General features: G+C 42.1%; 1 protein-coding gene across 3 annotated transcripts in view; it reads right to left on the bottom strand.

Moving 5' to 3' along the window:
• Nucleotides 1–5830: 5830 nt before the first annotated feature.
• Nucleotides 5831–27731, bottom strand: part of SOCS5 (suppressor of cytokine signaling 5) — a 38766-nt gene continuing 16865 nt past the window's right edge. For 2 of the 3 annotated variants that reach the window (XM_029593367.1, XM_029593368.1), the window contains exon 2: nt 5831–8873. In XM_029593367.1, the coding sequence (XP_029449227.1) occupies nt 7251–8861 (1611 nt within the window). In that variant the 5' untranslated portion in view covers nt 8862–8873 and the 3' untranslated portion in view covers nt 5831–7250. Of the gene's footprint in view, nt 8874–13189; nt 13258–27731 lie in introns of all 3 variants that reach the window. The other variant, XM_029593369.1, reaches the window with a different exon arrangement.

The following is a 27731-nucleotide window of genomic DNA, read 5'->3' as shown; positions in this document are numbered from 1 at the left end:
TGTCATAGTGCACCATTTAATATGAAGCGATTATTACTAAAACAATAAAAAAAAAAGTCCATTAGATATGTGCCAAGACTGCGCAATTAATTTCACATCCAAGATAAAGCACAGACAAAAATTGATACAATGTAACAGCAGAAAAACTGCATAACTTTACTCGTAAACGCCAAAATTTGGTGTGAAAGAATCACCGGATGTGATCACAAGATAACCTCCAGTAAACCTTTATATACTGATCTAAATTAAAAGGTAGCAACTTAAAACATAGATCTCAAAATAAAAATAAATGTAATTAAATCAGAGTACACCAATCAATTTCAAGGTTAGGACCATGAGGAGTGACTGAATTAAAAAAATATCCAGAGTTCACAAAAATTTAACTAAGCAATATAGTTCTTTCTTCTAGTGGTATTATCAATCTGTTCAAGAATCCCCTACCTAAGGTCCGCTAATAAATGAATATGTTCTACGCATTGCAGAACAATAGGAGCTTGCATCTTCTGAGTATAGATACAACTTTTATGTTCAATGAGGCGAATCTTAGTGCGTCCAATGCAGATCTTTTGACACGGGCACTGTAAAAAATAAACCACAAAGGAAGAAAGGCATTTTGTAGCCCCCCAAAAATTAATGTTTTTTTCTGAGTTGGGGTGAATCCAATGGGTTCTGTTAATATACTGAGAGCACAAAAGCTGCAAAGGCCACATAGATTATTGGCCAGGAACAATATCTGATATGGAAAAACTGACAGGAGGAAGTTGTGAATTAACTATAAAATCACAAATACTTTTTCCTCTTTTATAAGCTGTTATTGGTCCTTCCAGAAATAGTATGTAAAGATAACACATGCCGATATTTGTGAATTGACACAGTAGTAGATTATCTAAAAGAAGCCAAAGTTCCCAATCGATCCTGCCTGGTCTGGTAGATCCCTACATTAAGTCCTTTATGGACCTGGTGCTAAGGGATATTCAAACATCAGAATCTGATTTACCATGAACATAATATATTTTAAATTAAATCACAAATGACGGCACTATTACAACTGCAGAAGGACACTAGATAAGTTATAAAACACACGAATAAGGACGGCATGACCATCAATATAGAGCCGCCAGCATCATATTGATGAAATTCGTACACGGCTTGACGACATTGCATATTATAAAAGTCTTGATACTGATCCTACTCCTTTTTTGAAGAAATCTATTTTGGTAGAACTTGAGATTGCCCATGACAAGGTTTTCTAACTAACCAAGAAATATTTTTTTTGACTCCTAAGGACTGTGTTACCCTGGTTTTATATACCTTGCCTAAGATCCATAAAAACTGTGAACATCCTCCGGGGCATCCAACTGTAGCTGTGACTGGCTCAATATTGGAACCTTTGTCTTAATTTATCAACATGTTTCTCAGTAGTGAAGTACCTAAGATCAACTCTTAAGTGAAGGACACTAAACACATGCTTAATATCTTAGACAATGTGAGTTTATCTTCTTCTGCAATTTTACTTGTGACATTAGATATAAAATCTTTATGTAGCAATATTCCACAGTCTGCAGCATTGGGCATTGTTCAAACTACGGTTGAAAACTGGCCTCATCGTATACCATCATCATTTATAGTCCTTATGGCTGAAATGGCTTTGTGCCACAATTATTTTTTAGCCTTGGACAATTTTTACTTTCAACAACATGGTACTTCCATGGGAACCACCATGGCTCTGAGTATTGCCAAACTGTACATCACCCAATTTGAAGAACAATTCCTTTTTCCCCCTGAATTTTTTTTCATATATCATATCATGGCACCAATATATTGATCACTTCCAAATCTACAAAGAAAATCACCCACCACAACTCCAAACATTTAAACAAACTTACTCGGCTCGCACACTGTCGCTGCCATATATTTCGCCCGCTTAAAATCAAACTTATGAAAACATTTCCACAAGTTATAAATATTTAAGGAAGGAGGCGGATAGTTTCATACTAGTACATTACACCATGGCAATGTATCTGCTGTATATGTCATTAACTACCGCCATCCATCCACATGAATTTTTTATGTTTATATTATTTTTTTTCTTTTTCTGCAGTGCTCTGAAACATTCTTTATAATCAAAGTGAATTAAAAGCACAAATCAGTTAGAAGAGAGTGAAACTTTTCATGGATGTAAATGAATCTTTCAGCGCATTTAAATGAGTCCAGCAACGAAACAGCATACTTTCCTCCCTACATGGCCATGTTTCAGACTCACTGTCTTTCCTCAGGGGATGTTGAACGAGTAGATGACCCGCTGTTTCCCGTGGTCCACTCGCATCCTAATCCATCGATGTTTCCTGCTGATAGTCTGAAGTGTAATGGTGCCATGGTGTAATCTACTAGTGTGAAACTATCCGCTTCCTTCCTTAAATATTTATAAAATTGTGGAAATGTTTTCATTATTTTCCAGGTTTTATATACCGTCATTAAGATAGTATCCATCATAACGGTTTACACAATGTTCAAAAATCAATAAAAAGTTATAAAAGAAGTTTATGATTTTAAGCGGGTGAAATATACATGGCAGTGACGGTGTGCGAGCCGAGTAAGTTTGTTTAAACGTTTGGAGTTGTGGTGGGTCATTTTCTTTGTAGATTTGGAAGTGTTCATTTAATCACCCAGTCGTGGTTTATTGATTTTTGGTGTTTTAAGTTGATCAACCAATATATTGATGACTTTTTTTTTTTAGGTAGCCATCTACTAAAGCTCATCTTGTGGAATTTATGACATAGCTTAATCTTCAAGATAAGGAATTTACAGTTCACCTTTGAATGTGACTACCAACAAATACCATTCCTGGATATTTGGCTCTACAAGGCAGAGAATAAGATCTGTACTACCCTTTATCGGAAACCAGCGGAAAGAAACACCCCGATACATTTTACCAGTTATCAGCCCATTTCATTTAAGAATAATCTCCTGGTGGATCAGTTATTTTGGTATTTGCCGTATTTGTTCTACTAAGCTTGAATTTTTGACACACGCACAGGAACTTAGTGCTCGTTTATTGGCTCATGGGTAGCCTTTCAAAATAATTACAAAGGCATTTAAGAGAGTCTCATGCTGAAAGAATTTGCCTTCGTTTAGAAATAGACAATCTACTGAATCATCACCTTTAGTATGTGCATTACAGTATTCTCATTTTGCACCTACTATTGTGTCAATTATTCACAAATATTGGCTTGTGTTATCTTTATATACTATTTTTCTGGATAGACCAATAACAGCTTATAAAAGAGGAAAGAGTATTTGTGATTTTATAGTTCATTCAGAACTTCCTCTTGTCAGTTTTTCCATATCGACACGCCTCACGGAACATACAAGTTGTATCTATACTTGGAAGATGCAAGCTCCTATTGTGGTGCATTGCGTAGAATGTAAATCAATACAAATCATTTATCTGAGGACCTTAGGTGGGGGATTGTTGAACGGATTAGCGATACCACTAGACTAACTCCTCTTGATTTTCTTTTTGAATTCAGTCACTCCTCATGGTCTTAACCTTGAAATTGATTGGTATACTCTAATTTAATTAAATGTATTTTTATTTTGAGATCTGATTTTTTTTTAAGTTGCTAACTTTCATTTAGATCAGTAATTAAAGGATTACAGGAGATTATCTTGTTATCACGTCCGGTTAATTCTTTCACGCTAAACTTTGGCATTTGGGAGCAAGGCTATGCAACTTTTCTGCTGTTACATTGCATCAATTGTTGTCTGTACTTTATCTTGGATGTGAAATTATTAGTTATGTGGTCTTGGCACTTCTATCTAATGGACTTTATTATTTTAGTAATAATCGCTTTATAGTAAATAGTGCACTGTGACACTAACAGAAGAATCCTCACCCCCAATGTAGATTTTTTATGTATGTTCTACTGTAAATCGCCATTCCTATTTTGTGATATGCGATTAATAAATTTTAATAAATGAAATGAAATTTCCAAAACATATCTCCGTGTCGGGTTCCTTTGCCTCACTGTTTGAATCACTGAGATAAGTATTTTGTTTTGTAAATCTTTTTTATAAAGAGAAAAAAGGAACTTTGGCCGATGATTAATTATAAGACAAATGAAGGTTTGATTTCTTACCAGAAGTGCCTATTATGATTGGCCACATTGATGGTATTTATTTTTGTATAATGAAGATTGTGTGATTTATTTTGTATCTTCATGTATTTGTTACCACTGGTATATATTAGAACAGTAACTAATATATTGCTTTATAAATGCAGGTTTCAATGCACAGAATTAGTGCAGAAATTCTATTTGCATTTCTATTTAAGAATTCTCATTCATGAAAAAAGTTCAATTACTTTGTGAATTTAATATTTTACATCTAAAAAGGCTTTTTTCTTTCTTTGAAAAGTAAGCAAACATGAACCTTTGCAGAAAATTTCAAAGGACTAGCTGCTATCTTAGTACAGTACTGGAAAAACTAAATACATTTTTAAAAAAATTAAATATTTTGGGATATGAAAATTTTTGATTTTTATTTCTTTAAAGAGAACAAATTTCTTCCTTTTGCTCACTATCTTATATTTTACACAGTTTTCCGCTTAAGCAGATATGTGAGCAGCATTAGGTTTATAATTCACAAGTTTCTGGAATTGCAAACAGCAACTGCAAAAGACGTAAAGATAAGAGTTTCTCGTTTTTGGTACAATTTTGGGTGGGACTTCACACTAGCACGCTGGAGACTACAGTAAAAGACAGTAAGTCTAACTTTGGAAATACAGAGAAAGCCAATTAACAAGCTTGGTGCAAATTCATGCTGGTGATGATTTTGATGATTTTTTAAAAAATAACCAGCTAATCTTCAAGCAGTTATCTGTACTTGAAAGTTTTGTGTTCATACCTAACACACAGACATAAAAAGCATAGTAAGTATTAGCACTTGTACATGTTTACATAAATGTAGAGTAGTAATTACACACAAAACACTGTTTCAAAAAGTTGAAATGGTTTTAAGTGAAATCTTGCCAGCTAATAACAATATAACACAGTCAACATCAATCTTCTATGAGAATATATTCATTTCTAATTAACCCACTTCAGCTTATTTGCATAACTCCTCTGATTGTTGCAAAATACTTGTTTGCTAAATGAACTTTAACGCAGAATTCCAGAGAACTGGTGTATTCTGCACCAAAACTATCATTTCAGTGTAATTGCACATAATGTTTATAGTCTGAAGAAAGTTGTCCACCAAAACACTTTGGTATAGTTTGATAAACAGGATACAATAGTTTCTTAACTTCGAGGGGGGGAAGAGGAGACAAACCAATACTGTCTTTGGTTAAAATAAGTAGTTTGGGGAATTTTGTAACGGAAGGGGTTCCAAAACTAGAAACGAATAGCGCTGCTGTACAGCTGGACTTTCAGCAAAGCCTGACGATAACCTCATTGACTCCTGCTGTGGAAGGGGGGGAATATAATCCAGTGAATAGTACTTGCTAACTCATGACATACAGAACTTGTAGACAGGGAGCAATTTGCAGCTTGCCTTCCATTTTCTAATTATCCTTTACTTTGTAAATACTCTGAAAACTGCTCTCTATCTGTAAAAAGTCCACAATTGAAAGTGAAAATAAGCAGGATTCAAGCACTACACACTAACTGCTGAAATTTTTTGAGTTAACATTTAAACTTGGGCTAAGCAACGGTTATGAATGGATACGTCTAACTTGCCAGGTATTTTTGCATTACTTATACTAAGCTACTAAGTAAAATGCACATGGGGAAAAACACGGTAAGCTTCTACAAGAGACTGTGCAGACTTGGAAAACAAAGCATATTTTCTTTATTAGTACTAAAGAAAAGCCATAAGGCACAGCAAGCAGAAACACGGTCAGACTAAAGCGGTTAGTGTTGCATACAAAAATGCATCTTCTGTATTAACAGCCAAGAAAGGTTTACTAGCTCTCCTGGTCCCAACCAAGGAGATATAAGGGTACACTGTAGCAGCTGAAAAAGAAACTAGGGAGCATCCACTGTAAGTACATGACACTTTACTGATCTGATTTTGGTATTACTGCTGATCTTTACACTTCAGGGAAAAATGATCTAGTATAAAAAAAATATTTCTAATGCTATCAATACCATTTCATGGATTATACAACTCCATACCTTATTAAGGTTATTTTATGCAGACTGTGGCCAAGTACAATAATCAAATATATTAAAATGCCAAGGCCAAGCTTCCCAAAAAATATTTACAATTCAAAATACTGTACAGTATGTTAAATTTATGGGATGGCTGTCTCAAATTTTCCCCCTCACACTTATCTGGTAACTCTTAAGCAATGGAAATTATAATTCTGCTATAATTGTTGGCACACACCAAAAATTAAGCACCGTTTACCTGTCAGAGCTTATAACAGCAATCCTTTCCCCACCATTACTGACGGTTATTTACAGACTAGCTAGGGCATCAAGTGCTCCAAGCTTCACTTTATTATAGTTCAACCTAGTTATGAACCATTGGCAATAATCCAATTCAAATAAGCCTGGCTTTAATGCATGGTTTTTTTTTGTTTTTTTAAATCCTCTAAAAACATTTTCAGAAATAAATCCCCACTAGTTATTTAACTCCCTACAGGAAATTAGATACTAACCCAATATTTGACCAAAAAGGACATTTGCATATTCTAATAAATATTAAAAATAAACTTAGAAGTAAACAGATTTCGCACTGGGGAGATGTAGTACAAATGCTAAATCATAGAGAACCTCAATACTGCCAGCAGCTTTATTCTGAAAATGGGCTCAAATTATCCAAATAGTTTCAACTTATTTGGAGGAAATCAAAATATTTTACCAAAAAATGGTGGTATTGTGGTAGAAATGACCCATTAGACGTCTGTCATTTACCTAGTGTTTCATATAGAAAAGCCCCATAGTTATTTAATCTGCTGCTACAGTTACAAAGCAAAGACGACACAGCTTTCCACTATCATCTAAACATTTTAGTGTAGGCCTTTATGAAAACATGCAGCTGTCTCTCTTGCTTGTTTCCAGAGGCATCACAAGTTGCTTGAACTACTGACAATGGGCAGCATTTGACATACCAACACATTAAGCATATGATTTTGCAATAAACCTAAACACTTTAAAATGTGCTCGATATAGGCATATTGTCCGAAACGCAAATAAGCAAATTCTAAAACTGCAGCCTACAGTGGCTTTGGATGCAGCTTCTATTTACTTTGTCTTAATCGGTTCCCGTTCCAACCATCGCACCCTGACTTTTTGTTTATAGTGATATTCCTTTAGAAAGTCTTGCAACATCGACGGTAAAGGAAGTACATCAATTCCATCATATGTAGTAGATCTACAGATTACTGCCCGGCAGATATACTGCAAACTAAAAGGAAAAGTCCTGTTTAAAGGTACAATAAGCAAAGGTTCAAAAAACATGCACGAGCTGGGGTCTTTATAGTGTTCAAGAAGCCCTGTTACAGTAGAAGAGTGAAACACACAGGGATCATGAGCATCAAAACTGAAGTTGTGATTCCACTGCTCTATACGAGCATGTAGGGATCGGTTGTAACGACGGAAGCTCACAGAGAAGAGGTATTCCTCTTGTGCTGAATCTCTAAGCAGAAAAGTGCCTTCTGGTCTACCCTCCAGAAGTGCCTCTGCCTCATAACGGTCCATCACACCCCAGTAACAGGGGTTACTTGTAATATGAAACAAGTCTGGCACTAGGCAGTGTATGTAATCAATCTGAGTGTGTACTTTCCAGGCCCCTTGTCTACTGACATGGGCATGGCTATCTCCGGACACCTGACGCTGCTTCTGCCTACGTGACTGCAAACAGAGAGTAGTTGTATCTTCTTCAGACTCACAACTACCCTGCAACACTGCGGAGTTATCACTTGATGCATCAGTCATTCCAGCAGCTAACTTTGGTCCCAGCTTATATATTGGGTTAACCTGTGCTGTAGCTTCAAATGTATGTATTTGAGCATTTGGAGGAGGATCAACCCCTTCTTCAATACTAAGCCTTCGTCTTTCTCGAAGCCGATCCTCTTCATCTTCTGTAGATATCAAAGAAGGGTCAAATGTGTCAAAAATGGTTGAATGTGGACTCACAGGAGCTGTATGCTGTTTAATGAGATGCCACTTCTGGGCTAGATCCGATCCAGCAGGAAAAGGGCATTTCTCAAGCATCAGTTCTGAGAGATGGATCTTTCTTTTATTAGAAAAGAGAGGCTTGGACTGTTTGCTGTAAGTCCTCATGGGAAAGCACAAACCAACAGTGTCATGTAATCGCTGCTGTAATGTTCGGCTCCCTACGCTCCTGCTGGACACACTATCCATATCATGAACAGAGCTTACACCATACCTTCTCTCTCTCCTTTGCAGTCTACTCCTTGATCTACTAATCTTTTTATCTGCATCTAATGAACTCTGCGTCTTGGTTGAGAAAGAATGTTTCTTCTTGCTACCCCATGGAGCATGGCGAGTATAAGAGTCTCTGCGTGCAAGACGAGAGCCTGCACCGATACTTAAATCATTTTCTTTCTCAATGCTTATTTCAACAATCTGAGGGATGTCAGCTGCACAATTTTGATTTCTCCTTGCTGAATTCTTTGATGGACTCAAGCCAAGTTGTAATGAAATGTTATCTCTTAAGGGGCTGTTCGGTTGCTGTTGAGTCAGACTGGTTGCACTGATACTTCTACCTTTCACAGATGAAAATCTGTTGGAGTTGACATCTACAGCTTCATTTCGATTTCCATCTTCATTGTTGAAGAGGCTCTGACATCTGTATTTGAAATTATTCCACATCTTTCCAACTTTCTCCATTGATTGGGTTACCTAAATTTAAAATTGGAAATACATTTTAGTCAGAATAAAAAGCTTCTTAATAAAAAACATGGTTTCATTTGCAAGGGTGTTAGTTTAATTATTTTAATGATACAAATGCTACCGTAAAATGCAAATGATATAAAATGGACAATAATCAAGGGATCAATTCAGACCTTTTGGGGGCAATTCTGTAATACCGCGAATAAATTAGACAGTACATATGCATGCAGGGGACGTTTCCAAACCCTCTCTTGGAGACATGCCTATCCAGTCAGGTTTTCAGGATTGCCACAATGAATATGCACGAGAGATTTGCATACCCTGGGTCTACAATGCTTGCAAATCTCTCTCATGCATATTCATCATGGATAGCCTGAAAACCCAAATGATCATATGTGCCTCAAAGAAAGGGTTGGGGAAACACTGACAGAAGGTTCACCAATCTTCAAAATGGATTCACATGCATATATTCGCTTTGAAAATTATCCCAGCAAAACCACGTACACACAATTACACCTGCTATTTGGTACACAGTTTTGCCAAGAGAATTTACGCGCATACTTTTCTAAGTCAAAAAGCGTGGGTACAATTTCCAACCTACCCAGTCTTCACCCTCGGAACGCCTCTCCCCTATGTGTGTACAAGTACATGCATACAGTGTGTGCTTGTACTTTTACACACACGATTGCAGAATTGTCTAGTGAGTAAAGCTTTATTGTACCTCGAGAACTCCCTCTGAAAAAACTTACCCTTCCTGTATGTAGCATATCCTCCATAATAGGGTTCAGATATGTAGGAGACAATCAAACTGGATTTGTTAACTTAGGCTACCACAGGCATTCAAGGCTTGTATAGAAAATCTTAGTGCCACATGTCTGAATTTGGTTCTGGGTACTAAACTAAGTCCTTTCTTGAACTCCTGCACACAAGGAGAATAATTTTCAAAGGGCCTTCTGCAGGTAAAGTAGTGCTTAAGCCACAGAAACGGGCCTTTAGAAAATTGTGTGTAAAATTATACGTATACAGACTGTGTGCACATAAAGTTATGCATATAGCAAGAGATGTTCTGGATAGGACTGAAACTTGCAAGCATATGCTGATTTTTTTAGAAATCTACATGTACATTCTTTGTTTTGCCAGGATAATTTTCAAAGCTGACTTATACAAGTCAGTCTGTTTAAAAACTGGTGAACCTATGAACATTTGCCAGCTAACTTGTGCGTGATGTTGCAAATTATACCCCTAATGCAATCAATAATATTCCCTCCCTATATATATCCCTAACCAAGGAAAAACGGCCTTTTACCTACCGTATTCAAAGTTTTAGATATAGCAAGCTCAAAACACTTTAGGCTAAGAAATATAAACATTACTAAAGAAGAGATGGTTTTTATTCCTATTCACAACCTGCTTATTAGCAATTGATTCCGGTGATTTGGAATTATTCATATTTGCTCTTCATTTCAGCTACCTCTGTTTTTCCCATGTATTTCACAAATTACTAAAGATATCTGTTGTACAGATTGATATGTATCCTTGATTCGGTTTAAGTATTATTTTAATTGTAACTCGCCTTGTATACTTTTATGTGGAAAGGCAGTTAAAAAAAAAACACAAAAAACAATATTAGGAATAATTTGGAACGGAACAGAAAATAAACCGATCATAAGGCCTCTATATGGATCTAAGGTGCCACCATACCTAAATTTGTTAGGATTGCCATTTCAAAATAGATATAGCAAAAATAGAAAAGATACAGAGAAGAGCAAGGAAATGATAAAGGGGATGGAATGACTCCTTTAAGGAGATATGCTAAATAGGTTAAGGCTCTTCAGCTTAAAGAAGAGAAGACAGATAATCATATATGGTCAATGTTCCCTCTAAGAATTGGGTTGCTCTGAGCAGAAATATATGGTTATATTACCTTGTGAGCACTCTCTCTGATACACAATGCTGATCAATTTTATGCTCATGGCAACACGACTCAAAGGGAACAATAGCTAAGTCCAGGCCTTAAAATAATCGCCTAATCTACATCATTTTCTACATGCAAGTGAAATTAATAGAGAGCAAACCTCTGTTTAAAAAGGAAATGAGGAAGAGATGACCATAATGCCGTAAAAACTAGTGATAAATACCATCATTTTCACAGCAAGAATTAAAGTTGCACAAGAACTGGACCTCTAAAATACAGACCCTAACCAAATACAGAATAGAAAGACCTTAAAGTATAAATAGTAATGTGCCAACAAAAACTATACTGGAAACCACAAGCCCGACTGTATTTTGCTGTGCAACAGAAAAACAGAATCATTCCTCACAAATCAAGCAATAAATCGAGATATAAAACCATACTAATATTAAGAATGTCAAAACAGCCAAACACCAATAATTTAAAGAACTTGCATAAATTTGTTCCATTTTTGAAATACCAATTAAATAAAACATCCAATAATTTAAAAATGTTCTAATTTCAAAGCAGAAACATCAAATTACACCAAATTATTAAAACTAACGAGAATTTTAAAAAATCTCCTGCTCTCCATACCAGGGATCTTTTGATTTCCAGTCACCCTGAGATTGTAGTGGATTGAGGGAGGTAGGGCCTCACAAACTTTATCTTCTCTTTCACACACAGACACACACTAACATTCATTCTCTCTTTCATACTCCTGTTCTCGTGTTCATGCTCTCACACATACCCTCTCTCAAACAAACAAGCTTTCTCTCCCTCACACACACACATATATAGTGTGCGTGCCTGTGAGAGCTTGTGTGTGACACAGGCTTTCACACACATGCACTATAGGTATGCAAGCTTTCAGAAACACACATTTAGCACACAGGAGGATATCTCACAGATTCTCACGCACACATGCTCTCATACAGATATATAAACATACAGATGTACACAGGTTCTCACAGACATATACAGATATGCACACAAGCTCATACATGCATGCATTGCAAACAGGATCTCTCACAGACACACACACATAGGCTCTCACACAGACATGCACATACACAAGCTTGGCCTCCTCTTCATTTTGGGCTGTGGTGGGATGAGCTCCACCACGGCCCCCGGCCTGTCTTCTGCTCCAGGCCACAGTGGGATGGGCTTCACCACGGCCCTACTGGTCTTCCAGCGTGGAGGGAAAAAAGCCGAGTGCGGCCATGGGAAAAGTTGTATACGGCCACACACACATGCAGCCTAGAGGGAACGTGAGGGTGCAGAAAAAGTTAATAGGGAAGGTTTATATACTCTTTTAAATAGTACAAGAACTAAAGGGTACTCTAAGAAAACATGTAGATTTAAAATAAATTTAAGAAAAATTTTCTTCCAGTCAATGTACAATTAAGTTATGGAATTTGTTGCAGGAAGATGTAGTCAAGGCTATTAGTAAAAGTGGATTTTAAAAAGGTTAAAAAGTTTCTGGAGGACAGATCCATTAACAAGTATTATCCAGGTAGATTGGGGGGGAGGGGGGGGTAAGGAAATCACAACTTCAACTCTAGGAACGAGCAACAAGGAATGTTCCCGTAATGGTCTGCTAGCTATTTCCAAGTGACCTGGACTGATCACTGACAGACAAGCTGCCTAACTCAGACCATTGGTCTGACCCAGTATGAAATCGCTTTTTTTTTTTTTTTTTAAGATTTTGTTCTCCTATACTTTCATCACATACAGACTACAATTTTAGGTCATTCACAGTAGTATTATCAAGAGAGAAGATTCATTTTCTTAGGTCAGGGGTAGGCAACTCTGGTCCTTGAATGCAGTAAGCAGACCTGGTTTTCAGGAAATCCAAAATAAATACGAGAGAGAGATATCTGCATACAATAGGGGAAGTGCCTCCAATCTCATGCATATTCGTTACAGATATTCTGAAAATCAGACCAGTTTGATGCACCTGAAAACTGGTCTGAATTCAACTTTTTAATGAAGATGACCCAGTCAAATTTAATGACCACAAGGGTGAGAAAAAATGAAATGATATTTACCTGATAATTTACTTACTTTTTTTTTTTTTAAATTACAACTAGACCAGTCATTATGTTTGGGGATTTCTCTCCTCCATGGCTGACTGAGACAGAGGACACACCTTTTACATGACCTCGCTCTGGGGCATAAATGGGGTATGGTTTTGATTCAATTCTAGAAGCCTACTTACTACCAAAGCACTGCAACCACAAGAAAATCCCCTTTGATGCTTTCTTCTTCAAATACCTCCTAATAGGTCCTAGGGACCATTCTGGGTGCGATCAGAGGTCCACAGAGTGTAAGACTGAAAGAGGCAGAGAAAGGGAAGTGCAGCCAGATATACCTCATTTATTGTCCATTATCCCAACGATTCTTCTCACCCTTATGCTCCTGGGCAGGATCTTGACTGATCTAGCAGTATTCAAGGAAAGAAAATTATCAGGAAAGTATAAGTTCACCTTCCTTATCCTGTTAGACCAGTAATTACATTTGGGAGTTAAGCAATTACTGGGGTGGGAGGAAGACAAGGCTGTTTTAATCAACTCTTGCCCTGGAGACAGTGTCTGCCTTGGTCTGTGTGACCAGCCAGTAGTGTTCACCTAGAACGTGCAAGGTACATTGCACACTCCCCTCCCAAGTGGCTGAGCTGCCTCTGGCCCGATTGAAGCTTGAACTCTTAACGGAGCTGGTTGCCTGATAACAGGTAGGTTGGTAACATTGCCTGTACGATTTATATTGTTATGGTGGCCTTAGAGGCCACCTAACCTCTTTGGGTGCTGCCACCTGTCAAGCAAAACTTGTCTGTTTCCCTATAACTGTTTGCTGTTTTCAGGTATGATCAGATAATCTGATATGCCTTTAAATAGTCACAGACTCTTAGCTTCCCCTGACAGCTACTGCTACCGAGGGCTGGAAGGAAATCTGATTAAATCACATAGAATGTTGATCCTAGCTTAAGCTGAAACAATGGAATTGGCCCTTGAGAAATTCCTAGGTGAGGATCACTGCAGGCCTAGGCCAGCAGTTCCATGACGCATCTTAGCCAAGTCAGTTTGTTTGAGAAAGCAAGTTTAGAGAGAGAAGCACTTAATGGATGTCTATTTTTAATGACTCGAAGGGGCTCCCTATCAAAAGTCTTAGCACCTGCTTGAGATCCCACTGAGGTCTATCTGGGTGGAATGGTGACCTGGTGTGGCTTATTCTCTTTTTTCTTCTCTTAGGCAATCTGCTGCCCAGCTACTGGGGCAACTTTAGTTTGGTCCTTATAGCACACAACAGCTACTGCTTGGATCTCTGAAGACCCAAGTACCAGATGCCAGCTTGTCAGAGATCTAAATCTGTGGGATGCCTACCTTCTAGAGGAAAAGGTCCTGCCTAGCAACTTATTCCTTAACATAGGCTATGGGGGGGGGGGGGGGGGTGTGCAAACTTGCTTCCTAGCCTTTTAGTTGAAATACTAATGCCGGTCACCTTCTTTCCGTAAGTTCGCCCCTTTCAAAGGCCAACCTATACTGAAGGAAGACAGGTCATCCAACGGCCCTGAGCCTAGTCAGAGCAGATTCCATTCATTTGGCAGCATCAAGGCAGCTCCATCCAGGAGCCTCACCAGGCCTGTGCACCAGTGTCTTCTGGGCACCTAACGTAACTGGGCATGGAAGGTTCTTCATCTTTATTGTCCGGGTTATCAGTGGCCGTGGTGGGAAGGCATACTGTGGGGTGAATCTTGGTCACAAACCTGTGAGGGTATGTCTGGATCGTGGCTCTGTCCTATAACTGGACAACTAAGCTACTTGTGATGCCAATAGGACTGCACAAAGAGGCCCCTGTCCCCTTATCTCTTGGACCTAATGACCACTCATCTGGGTCTATTTTGCTGCTGCTAAGATAGGCAGCATATCGGTTCTTCCCTGCTATAAGCTACTGTAGGGAGTTATTTCTCTACCCCCTGAGCAATCCAGTGGCTTCCTACACTAGTGCGGGGCTGCCATTGCCTCTTTGCCCATTAACAAATGTTACCACATTGCCCTTGTTTTAAGGGAACCATAACTGCAGTCAACCCTTGCTAGTAGGGGGGAAGTGTATCTGCACTAGACCGATGGCTCTTGCTTCTACCTATTTATCGAATAGCATATTATTTCTTCCTGACTGGCACCTGGTCATCTGGCCCTGGGAACGTACGCCCTCTCTCTTCTGGCTTGTACCAGGGAGCTCCCAGAAACTCCAGAGCCTGAGCAGGTTCTAAACTGTTTGAGTCTGTCTAGACCAGTGGTCCCCAAACCTGTCCTGGAGGGCCACCAGCCAGTCGGGTTTTTGGGATATCCTCAATGAATATGCATGAGAGAAAATTTGCATGCACTGCCTCCATAACATGCACATTTTCTCTCATGCATATTCATTGTGGATATCCCAAAAACCCGACTGCCTGGTGGCCCTCCAGAACAGGTTTGGGGACCACTGGTCTAGACCAGCGGTTCTCAACCTGTGGGTCGCGACCCCGGCGGGGGTCGAACGACCAAAACGCAGGGGTCGCCTAAAGCAGGTCCCCAACCACTGGTCCGCAGACCAGTACCGGGCCGTTGGGGTTTTTTGCCGGTCCGCGGCGCCGCGGCTGCTGCGGGGAGGCGGGGCGCAGGGCCGGCGGAAGCACTAGGCGAACTAGGCGGTTGCCTAGGGCGCCAGCTTCCCGGGGGCGGCACTGCCCCGGTAAAATTAAGAGAGCCGCGCTTTCAAGCATGTGAGTCCTTTGCTGTCAGCCCGGGCGGAACGCGGCAGGACAGCTGGAGTCAGCGGCACCGGGCGTGCTCTCTTCTTCCCCCCCCCCCCCCGCGGTCCAGAAGAGGAAGTGGAGAGCATCGGGTGCCTGCGCGGGAAGAAGAGACCACGCTAGTGTCCGACGGGAAGAAGACTGCAGCGCGGCTCGGAGGAAAATGGAGTTTCAACCGCGGCCGATGGGACTCCGCCTCCGCGAGGGCTGAAAATGAAGAGGTTAGCGTTGGGAGGAGGCTGCTGCCGCCGCGAGTTCCCGGGGTGGGGGAGAGAGATAGTGAATGAGCGAGCAAGCATGTGTGTTTGAGATCCTGTGTGTGTGAGTGAGAGATTACATGTATGTGAATGATTGAGAGCCTGTGTATGTGAAAGAGAGTATGTCTGTGATTGAGAGCCTGTATATGTGAAAGAGAGTATGTCTGTGATTGAGAGCCTGTATATGTGAAAGAGAGTATGTCTGTGATTGAGAGCCTGCCTGTGAGAGAGAGAGAGAGCATGAATGTAAGTTTACCATTGGGAACCTGTATGTGTAAGTTTGTGTGAAAGAGTATGTGTGTATGATTGAGATCCTTTGTGTGTGAGAGAAATCATGTGTATGTATGATTAAGAGCCTGTGTGTATAAGTAAGAGAGAGATCATGTGTGTCTGTGTCTGATTGACAGCTGGTTTAGGTGATGGAGCATGTGAGTATGTGATTGACAGCCTGTGTTTAAATGAGAGAGAGAGATCATGTGTGTCTGTGTGTGATCGAGAGCTGATTTAGGTGACGGAGCATGTGAGTATGTGATTGAGAGCCTGTGTGTAAATGAGAGAAAGAGAGGACATGTTTGTAAGCATGTGAATGAGAGTCTGTGTGTGAGAGAAAAAGACAGCATGTATTTATGTGATTGAAAGCCTGTGTGTGTGTGTAAGCGTGAAAAGATAGACAGCATGTGTGTAAATGTGTAATTAAGAGCCTATATAAGTGAGAGAAAAAGCATGTGTATATGAGTACTGAGAGCATGTGTGTATAGGTGTGTCATTGAGAGCCAGTGTGAGAGAGAGCGCTGGTATGTGACTGAGAGAGGAGAAAGTTCCAAGCAAACCACCCCACCTCCTGCTAATTCAGAACAATCTCAGGACACCTGGATATCAAATGTTCCCAGGTATGCAGAGCAAAAAAATTTTTGTATCCTTATTATTTTTCATTACTGGGTCTTTGTGTCTGCTATTTTTAAATATTTTGTTGGTATCTGCAAATGTTTATATGAGTTTTTAATTATTGGATATTCCACTCATCAGCTGTTTCGAAGTATGTTCTTTTTGTTAGTACAGTATTACTGCTGATGATATTATATTTCTTGATTTGTTTTATAAGGATGGGTGATGTTTCTTTTTTCCTTTGTTACACTGCATACAGAGACTCTGGCTTGTTGCAGTTTCCAATTCAGTTTTTTCTGCATGCTTCTCGTTATGCGTTTTGGTCTCTTTATTCTATGTTAGGTGAGGGACAGCACGTGATTCAGGTGAGGTTTTCTGCTGGCGTGTTGTTTCTGTGTAGGACTCTATAGCAGCCTGACTTGGTCCGTTTTCCTAATAGGAGATGTATTGGTGTCTTAAGGCCTGGTGTAATATTTTCAGAGACTTATTGTACTTTAAAAGTGTGATCTTACATAAAATGCACACATTTACTTGTATTTAGTTTTAAACATATTGTATGGCTCTCATGGAATTACATTTTAAAATGTGGCGTTTATGGCTCTCTCAGCCAAAAAGGTTCCTGACCCCTGGTATAGAGCTTAGCCACTACTGCTGCTTCTGGTGTGTACTACAGCCTGCATGGAAGAAGAGTAAGAGAGCTGCTGGAGGGGGTAAGTAAAGATGGCTTTTTAAGTTCATTTTTCTTGATTGACTGCCATTTTAATTATTTAATATTATGTGATGTGTCTGCTTTTTTTGTTTGAGCAACAAGTATAGCTTTGGTTTATGTTTATTTTATATATTTTTATTTATTTATTTATAAAAGAGTTTCTATACCGTCGATAAGACAAATCATCTCAATGGTTTACATGGCATAAAAATGTCAAATAAGTGTTCTGTTATAAATACAGACTTCGTTATTTTCATTAATGCACAATGTAAGTTAATTGTGTGTGGAGGCGGGGGGGGCGGCATAGCTGACGTTTCGCCTAGGGCGCCTAATACCCTTGCACCGGCCCTGGCGGGGCGAAGCTGGCGACCTGCCTTCTCCAACCCCAAAAGGGAAGAGACATGGCCCAAAAAGCTAGCGCGTCGCAGTGACGTATGTTGCTGGAGCCGCGCAGGCAGGAAGGAGGTGTATCAGCCACTGCAGGTGCTCCTCCTACTTCCTTCCTGCCCGCCCTGCCCCGGAAGACAAATGTTGCCGGAGCTGCACGGGGAGGAAGGAGGAGGCACGTCAGCCGCGTGGGTAGAAGAGGCGCTTCAGCCGCGTGCAGAAGAGGAGCAGCGGGGCCGGGAAGACTAGGGCCACTGCAGAGCCCATCCTGTGGCAACCCGTAAAGAAGAGGCCCAGAGGTGAGAGAGAGGTGTGTGCGAGTATGAGATGAGTTGAGAGACTGTGTATGTTTGCAGAGACAGCATGTGAGAGCCTCTGTGTGTGTGAAAGAGACAGCATGTAAGAGTGAGAGCCTGTGCTTGAGCAAGGCAGCATGTGGGGGTGTGAGAGAGCCTGTGTGTGAGACTCAGACAGCCTGTGCCAGTGAGAGCCTGTGTATGTGTGTGTGAGAGAGAAATGCATGTGAGAATGAGAACCTGACTGTGTGTTTGAGGGAAGAAGACAGGTGGAGAGAAAAGAAATAGAAAAAAAGGCAATATAAAAGGAAATGGCAAAAAATTAGAAAGGGAAGCAGATGTAAAAAAAAAATAAATTACTTTTTACTGATTGGCACATGTAATCTTTGGGAATGTGCAAGAGTAGCACTTTCTCTATGGCGGATCTCACAATGTACGAGATCAACATGGAGGAAGTGGAAACCCACGGGGCCTGCACAGAGGAGGCAGCAGAATGGGCTTCAGTGCCAATAGCAGCAATCAGTGCCTCCCCAATAGCCACGTGGCAGCAGTGGCAGTAATTAGATTAATTGTTTGACTCAGCTGGAGGTGACAAAGTATGAAGTGGGATGTGAAATCAGCTTGATCTGGTGGAGAATTAGGATTGCTGTTACACATGAACTGTATTTGGCAAACAAAGGGAGCCAGGATAATCAATTGATGCCTGCAGCTGAGGACTGATTCATTATGACTCATGTAGAAATTAGTGCATTTTCCAGATTAGTCTGCATAACACAATTCTCAACATTCAGCATTATTTCTGCTGCATAGAGTTTTATCTGAGAGGCTCTGAGGTTGTGAGGGAGCCAGTAAGAGAGCAGGGGTGTGTATGAGAAAATCCAGGGGAGTAAGAGTGTGTGTGGGGGGGGGGGGGGGGGGGAGGAGAGAGTGTCTTACACCCTGAGAGTGTATCAGTGTCTGTGAGAGTGAGAGGTTATGGTGGGTATAAGAGCATGAATGTGTATGTGAGAGAGAGAATGGACATGTTAGTGTATGTGTGAGAGAGAGAGGATAACCTCCTAATCCTCGACAATATCAGGGTGACTGGAAATCAAGAGCTCCCATGTATGGACAGCAGGGGCTTTTTAAAATCCTTATTAGTTTTAATTATTGTGTGTTATTTGATATATGTGCTGTTTTGAAATATTATTGGTGTTTGGGAATTATAAAAATGTATATGATTTTAATTAATAGAAATTCTATTTATCAGTAATTTTAAAATATTCTTTTATTAGTATGGTTTTACTATTATAACTGATGCTTTATGTTTCTTAATATTGTTTTATGAGGAATGGTGGTTCTGTTTATAAATGTCATAATAAATAAATATGCACTAAAATCCAACCCCATCCATAACCCCGCCCCCATATGACCAAAGCCCCGCCCTCGCGGGGCGAGGGGTCACCGCAACATGAGGAACTGTATTTCGGGGTCACGGCATTAGAAAGGTTGAGAACCACTGGTCTAGACTAACCCCCACCAGAGGTGGTGTATTGCTCTGGAGACATGATAGCTCCCTTGATCTGCCTTGGCTCTCACAAACCAGTTGCCTGGATATGGGTGGGTTCTGATGCCTTACATATGCAGAGCTGCTGCTACCAACAACCCGAGCTTGATGAAGGCTCTGGCATTTGTCTCTAGGATGAACGCTGCACCTGCATCCAGGTATGCTTGCCCCATGCACCACATCCTACCAGGTTCTAATGAGACACCCAGATAGGAATGTAGGCATAAGCTTCCACTAGGCCAAAGACATTAGGTATATATTTTTTGGTAGGTGCTATAACCCCTCCAAGTTCTTGCGAATACAGGAATTAAACAGGCAAACACTCTCTGTAGGCTCCCCTGACCCCTCAGGATACAGGAGCCATCGCTCTGTGGAGACTCCACCGACCCCCCCACCCCCAAGGTCCAGGGGCCATCACTCCAGTGACCCTTCAGGATACAGGGGCTATTGCTCTCCAGAGACTGCACTGAACCCATAAGGATCAGGGGCTGTCACTCTCTGGAGCTCCATAGCCCTCTCAGAGTACTGGGGTCCAGGAACTTGACCAGACAAGAGCCTGGGAGAACGCTCCCACTGGGAGAAGTAACCCCAAGGGGTTGTTGTCCTAGGAGCAACAAGGACTCAATCAGTTCAGGGTAAAACCCTGACTCTGGGAGCTATGTCCTATTCACATGTTCGCCATTGCATGGAGAGAGAGACTACTAGTATTGAGCCAGTACCACACTCCCTTTAAGCCCTAGAGAGAGGTCATGAAAAAGGTAGGTCCTCTGCTTCTGTCAACTATGGAGGATGGAAATCCCCAAACTTAATGACTGGTCTAGCAGGATAAGGAAAGGCTCTTTAGACATTTTTAACCAAATAAATGTGATCATGGATCATAATTCACAAGCGGGCCGATACAGTAAAAACACGGGAGAGCGGGCGAGCGCCTGCTCTCCTGGCACGCGCATAGGCCACTCTCCTGTGCGCGCAATTCAGTATTTTAATTTATTAAAATTAGGCCCGGCGGTAAAATGAGGCGCTAGGGACACTACCGCGTCCCTAGTGCCTCTTTTTTGACAGAAGTGGCGGCTGTCAGCGGATTTGACAGCCGACACTCAATTTTGGCGGCGTCTGTTCTCGAGCCCGCTGACAGCCACGGGTTCGGAAACTGGGCGCCGGCAAAATGGAGCGTCCAGTTTTCGACCCACCAGCCGCGGGCCCATTTTAAAATTTATTTTTTTTTAACTTTTGGGACCTCCGACTTAATATCGCCATGATATTAAGTCGGAGGGTGCACAGAAAAGCAGTTTTCACTGCTTTTCTGTGCACTTTCCCGGTGCTGGCAGAAACTAGCGCCTACCTTTGGGTAGGCGCTAATTTCTGAAAGCAAAATGTGCGGCTTGGCTGCACATTTTGCTTTCTGAATCGCGCGGGAATACCTAATAGGGCCATCAACATGCATTTGCATGTTGCGGGCGCTATTAGGTTCGGGGGGTGGGGGAGGTTGGACTGCGTTTTGGTCGCGCTATTACCCCTTACTGAATAAGGGGTAAAGCTAGCGCGTCCAAATGCCGGCTAAAATGCGCTCCAATGGAGCACACTGTATCGGCCTGTAAGTGAGAGAATGCCAAGTAAAACACCCAGACTAGGTATCACCCCTTCCCTAGGTCACAATTAGCAGAATCCAAGTATCAACTCACATCTATAACTGAAAATGTTCATATGTGGCCATGCCATAATCTACTAGATAAGGGAGCCCGGAACGACGTGCCGCAAATGCGCAGTAGAGAGCAACTCTACTGCGCATGCGCGGGCGAGCACGTCGGCCAGAGCTTGCCCATAACAAAAATGGCGCTGGAAGGAGCGGCAGCAAGGAGCAGTGGCGGCGGCGAGGAGCGGCGGCAAGGAGCAGTGGTGGCGGTGAGGAGCGGCGGCAAGGAGCAGTAGTGTCAGCGGCAGCAAGGCGCAGTAGCGGCACGCGCCCGAGAGGGACCTCCCCCGAAGATCTTCCATTTGTGCTATCCGGAAGGGGAGTGACTGAGGGGAGGAGGGAGGAGAATGAGGGAGGGGGGGAGGGAGGATAAAGGGTGAGGGGAGAATGAGGTGGGAGGGAGGGAGGAGAAGGGGGGGGGGGAGGAAATGGACCGAAAATTTTTTTTTAATGTAGCCCGTTGTTACGGGCTTAACGGCTAGTATTTATATATAACAAAAAGTGTGTATATTTTGTTATTACTCACACCTAAATGTGTGACTAGATAATTGCAATTAAATGCAGGGGCACTTTTTTTTTTTTTTTAAGATGAATTTTCAGAATTTAAAATAGAGTCAAGGTTCATTTTTTTACATATTTAATTTGTATTATAATTTGTTAACACTCCTAATGCTTTATAGCAACAATGTATGTCAAAGTATAAGACTCTGGAATGAATATAACTAAAGGGGTGCAATGCCATCTAAGTCCATAGAATCAAGACAAGTTTCTGAAGGAGTAAGAGTACAATGCAGTTGAGGAGGTGGGAAACTGGCAAAGGGAGTAACTATCTATTGCCTTTGCCATCTGCATACTTCTCCCCACAGCTTCAACAGAGGACTCCAGAAGACACCGTGAGCCATCTAGGCTTCAGCTTCCACAGCTCTTGCACTCTTTCCAGCAGCAGAGGACCAAAAGATTCATCTGCATACTTCTCCCAGTAAAGGCCACCAGAAAACACCACAAGCCACCTAAGCTTCAAGTGCCATAGGCCCTGCACTCTTTCCAACAGCACATGATCAGAAGGTGCACACCCACACCATCACGTCTATAAATTTGCAACAATAGATTTGTTGTATTAACAGGTATCTATTTCAAAAGAGGTATAATTAGGGCATACCTGCTAATTTTTTTTCCTTGAGTTCTGACAGACCAGTCTCCACAGTGGATCACAGATTTTTCCAATTTTTTTTCTGTTACCTGTTATTGTATATATATTTTCTTCTTCCCTTTATTTTTTTTTAAACTATACAATACACCTAGCACCCTCAAGCAGAGGACCCTTTTCAATTGAGCAGTCCTCCTGCTCTTCCTTCTCCCCTTTAGTTGCTTATTTTACCCCCTCCCCCCCCACCTTTTTTTTTTTTTTTTGAGAACTAAATACAAAAAAAGGGAGTGTCCTAAACAACCCAAATTACCTTTAAGAGACAGCAGCATTTCTGCTCTCTTTGTCCTTATAGGCTCTGCTATTCTATATTTTTGCCGCCTCCTCCTATTCTCGGGGTGGGATCTGGTCTGGACTGGTCTGTCAGGACTCAATGAAAGAAAATTAGCAAGTAAGCCCTAATTGTACCTTCCTCTTCATCCTCCTGTCAGACCAGTCTCCCCAGTGGCACGTACCTGAGCCTCACTTATCCTGGATGGGAAAGTCCCAGAGCTGCTTCCGGGACTGCCATGATGAACTCTGCCTCCATTCCCTCCTGCAGGTGTAGCCTATAATGTTTTGTGAAGGTATGCACTGATGCCTATGTGGCTTCTCTACAAAATGTTGATGCCCTTGCTACATACCCTCCACATAATGCTCTCTGCAATACTAGACAGCTCAAAATTTCTTTTGAATAATGCTTCTATTTTTCTATGTTGAAAGTCTTTAAGGGCTGCTCCCCCTTCAACCGGGATAGTCGTCTTCCTTGAAATTTCCGATACTGCTGCAGCCACCTTGGGTAAGGAAAGAAATTTATCATTCCCCACCGGGTTCTATCATATACAAATTTTTTCATATTTTTCCTACTTCTTAATTTTGTCTCTGGGGAAGCCCACTCAGCTGTTATCATACCCTGGCTAGCTGAATGGATTGGGAAAACCTCAACTTGCTTCTTAATCCCTGTGAGGATGGGATTTCCCTTTGGCTTTGCTTCTTTAGGCTGGTCCTCCGCTCGCCTTAGGCCTTGTGAGACCTTGGTAATGAGGGCCCCTAGTTCCTCTGCCCTGAACAGTCTCACTGCTGGGTCCTCCGGGTCAACCTCAGTCCCTCCATCTTCTTGGGAATCTTCCTGGGAGGAGTTGCCCATTTCCTCTGAGGCTTGGTTCTTTGTGTCCCTCAGAGTGCCTCCTCCTTCAATTTCTAGCTTCTGCTTCTTTCCCACAGAGGTTCTTACCTCAGGGGACCTTGCGGTGGGGCTCCCTGCATGGGTCATCTTGTCCTTCATCTGGCAGCATACTTTGTGCAAGATCTACTCCTGAAGGAATTCTGTGCTACTGCGGAGCACAGAATCTGTGCAAAATTCCCCTTCTGCGCAGAATTTCCATTTTTTTTTTGCACAGAATTTGGTGAAAACGCAGGCCTCGGCGTGCCACAAGCGGAGCCCATCCTGCTCACAGCAACGACGGAGCAGGCCTCGGCATGCTGGAAGCAGAGGCCGCCCCGCTTGCGGCTAAGATGGTGCAGGCCCTGGCATGACACAAGCGGAGGCCACCCTGCTTGTGGCTAAGATAAAGCAGGCCCTGGTGTACCGCGAGCGGAGCCAATCACACTCTCAGCAAAGATGGTGCAAGCCCCGGGTGAGAGTGAGTCTGTGTATGTAAGACTGCGAGCGTACTGGGAAGAATAGCGTATTGGGGGGGGGCGAGAGAGAGCATGTGATGGTGTGTGAATTTGGGTGCCAGAAAGAGGGAGCCTATGTGAGGAGATTTGAAGGAGTCTGTGTGTGCGTGAGAATAAGGGATTGTGTGTATGTGAGAGAAAGAGAGCCTGTGTGAGAGACAGACACACATACACACACAGAGAGGGGCAGTACTGAGAGGGGTCAAACTGTGGGAGTGGAGATAGAGTGGAAGAGATTGAGCCTAGAGGGGAGGGGAGAGATAGCGGCAGGTGGAGAAGCTGGAGCCTGAGGGCAAAGAGAAAGGAGACTGGCCAGGGGAGTAGGGAGAGAGGGTGGAAGGAACACTCTTACAGAGAACTTCTAGGGAAATTCTGCTCAAAATATTTAAAACTCTGCACCTTTAAGTAATAACATTTTTCTGTATTACATTTTAAATAAATTACTTAAAGACTTATCATATACACTGTGTTATTTTGACCAACAAAGTACGCAGAATTTTAATTTTTTTTGCTCAGAATTCCCCCAGGAGTAAAGAGCAGCACAAACTCTGTGGAGAATTCACTCTCTGCATCCCTCCTCCATCCTCTGATGCCACGGAGGAATGAATCGAATGCCTATCTGAGGTATTTCCATGCTCTAAAATTGCAGGAAATCCTAGGCCCATCAAGATGCACTGCCCCAAAGGGGCATCACCCTCCACCGCAGCTCCACTCTCAGAACCGTCACAGTTATGGAAAAATGAGCCTGTAATGAATGCTCTTAATGCACCAAGCCCCACAACTGAGGCATTTCCTTCCCCTGCCCATTCCTGCTCCTACCACTCCGTTGGGGTGGAACGTCAGGCTGGGTTTGTGGTTAAGGCACTTCTAAACCTGTATACCGTGGCTGCTCCTCTCTCTTCCGCTTTAAGGGGAAATACAAGGTTTCCAGCCTGATCGCCTTGGGAATGTGGGGAGGAAGTCTAGGACTGCCTTCATCTGCTGGTAGGAGGACAAAACCCACTGTGGAGACTGGTCTGGCAGGAAGAGGAGGAAAAATCAACAACATGTATAAGCAGATAATTTTAACTCGAATACGTGCAGTGACTTGAGGATCATTCAGACAGAAAACATAAAATAAGCCAATAGACTAAAAGTAGATTAGTGTGACTATCCCTACTCCCTTATAAATTTTAAATGGTTAACAACTCAACCAAACTAAGATGCAGGCAGTAGTCCAACAGCGAGAGGGGGCTATCCAGTATTTTACATACAGTGCCACATGTATGACTATATACCAGTTGGTGAGAGATTGTATGTGTGCATTCTGTGCAAAAAGCCTGTAGCTCTCCATAGAATGAGTCCAATCTCTGGAGGCTAGCGTGGCAGACCTTGAGGAGCTAAAGGAGACAGTAATCTAGAGGAGACCTTTACGGACATAGTAGTGCAGTCCCACCTCCACTCTAGCAGCCTCTGTGCTACCTTGGAGGGGGAAGGTCACCTGGAACGAGAGCATCACCTTGGTGTGGAAGGAAGCAAATCTGTAGTTAGACCTGCCCTCAAGATGATGCAGTATCCTTTCATACAGAGACCGTCTCTCCAGGGGCATATGCCCGGAAGGGAAGGATTAGGATGGCCATTGTAGTTGGTGATTAGATCATTAGGAACGTAGATAGATGGGTGGCTGGATAACTTGGTAACTTGTCTGCCTGATGAAAATGTTGTGGACATGTCACATAGATAGGATTTTAGACAGCTCTGGGGAGCAGTCAGCTGTCTTGATACGTATGGTTACAGTGACATAAAGGTGCAAGAGGGAGGTTTCTGGAAGCCAAATTTAGGATTTTAGATAGAAAGTTGAAATCCAGAACCTCCAGAGTTGCATTCTTAGAAATGCTCCCTGTTCCACGCACAGGACCCCGGAGGCAGGCAGAGCTCTGAAGTCTCAATGCATGAATGAGACAACGGTGCAAGGAAGAAGATTTTAGGTTTCTTAGAAACTGGGAAATATTTTGGGGAAGGGGGGGGCCCTTTAAACTTTAACCAGGGAAGAACCTGACAACCAACACTAACAAAAAAAAAAAAGCGAGATAGAGCAGCTCAGAAGCACACAGCTCGAATGGTGTATCTTTGAAGGATTCTAACAAAACTAGGATATCTAGACCTTTAGGTAAAGAGCAGATGGAGAAATTCCAAATTACCTGTCCACTGATAAACAGATTGGTAATGCAAATAAATGCTAAAATTCTAAAACATAAGATGGGAGAGTTAGTGTGTATAGCACTGAATGAAGAGGTAGATAAACCCGGCATCTGAGAGACCTGGTAGGAGGATAACCAATGGGACACTGTCATATCGGATACAAATTATAATCGCAATGATAGGATGGATCAAATTGGTGGAGGGGTGGCACTATACATAAAAGGCGGCATAGAGTCAAACAGAATAAAAAGCTCTGCAGGAAACAAAATGCACTGTAGAATATTTATGGATAGAAATTCCATGTAAGATAGGGAAGAATAGCAATCGGGGTATACTACTATCTACTTGGCCAGAACGAACAGACAATGAAATGCTAACGAAAATCAGAAAAGCCATCAAAATTAGCAACACAGAAATAAGGCCTCCACATGCACTATAAAGGAAGTGTGGTTGGAAGCTGTCTCCAGTAACCTTCTGCCAAAGCTTGATCATAGCTCGACTGCCTTAACCTGGTTGTGATCAATAATTAATAAAAATAGATATAAACAAACTGAAAATGCCTCAAGAAGAGGTGTTCAACTCCCTGGGGGCTATGCTATCCAACCACATCTATCAAATATAAGTTTGAGAGATATCTCTGGCTTTTCCCTTGTCATGTTGAGCTCCTTCAACTAAAGATTGCAAGATCAAAAGCAGAGGAAAGGAGAAAAGGTACCACACAAGTGTAATAGTCAGAGCTAAGCGCTGCGTTCGTGCCTGTTCTCGCCTCGCTCCACCCTCTCTACCTTTGTGGCGACTCCCTTCGGGTCTGACGGACAGATGCTGCCACGGCTTCTCCTCGACGCTTCTCCCCGGAATCCCCGGGCTGGCCTGACGCTGCGGATCCGCCATGCTCCTGATGACTCAAGGGCGCGCGCGCTCCAGAGTTTGTACCGGCAAGGGCGCGAACCTCAGGGGCGTCCCCCGTAGTGATGTCATCCGCTTCCAACTTAAAAGGTCTTTGCTTGCAACTACGAATCGAGTTAGCAAGGGGAATTCTTTCTCCGCTGCTCTGCCTCCACAAACTTACCTAGGGGTACCCACTCCTCGGGGGCCCCGCTCTCTCTTCTTGATTTCAGATTGCTAAGACGGGATCCGGTACTTGCTCCTCGAAGGCCTACATTCCTGAATGCTCAGAAGACTCCTTACTGCCTGGAAGCGATCGCAGACGTGAACACTGTGAGTTCTATTACAGATAGGAACCGGTACTCGCTCCACGAGGGCCTATGTTCCTAATCTCTGAAGACTCCTTTCTGTCTAAGACG

The sequence above is a fragment of the Rhinatrema bivittatum genome, chromosome 3 (assembly GCF_901001135.1).
Source record: "Rhinatrema bivittatum chromosome 3, aRhiBiv1.1, whole genome shotgun sequence".
NCBI classification, from domain to species: domain Eukaryota; kingdom Metazoa; phylum Chordata; class Amphibia; order Gymnophiona; family Rhinatrematidae; genus Rhinatrema; species Rhinatrema bivittatum.
This window is presented reverse-complemented; position numbering and strand designations above follow the sequence as displayed.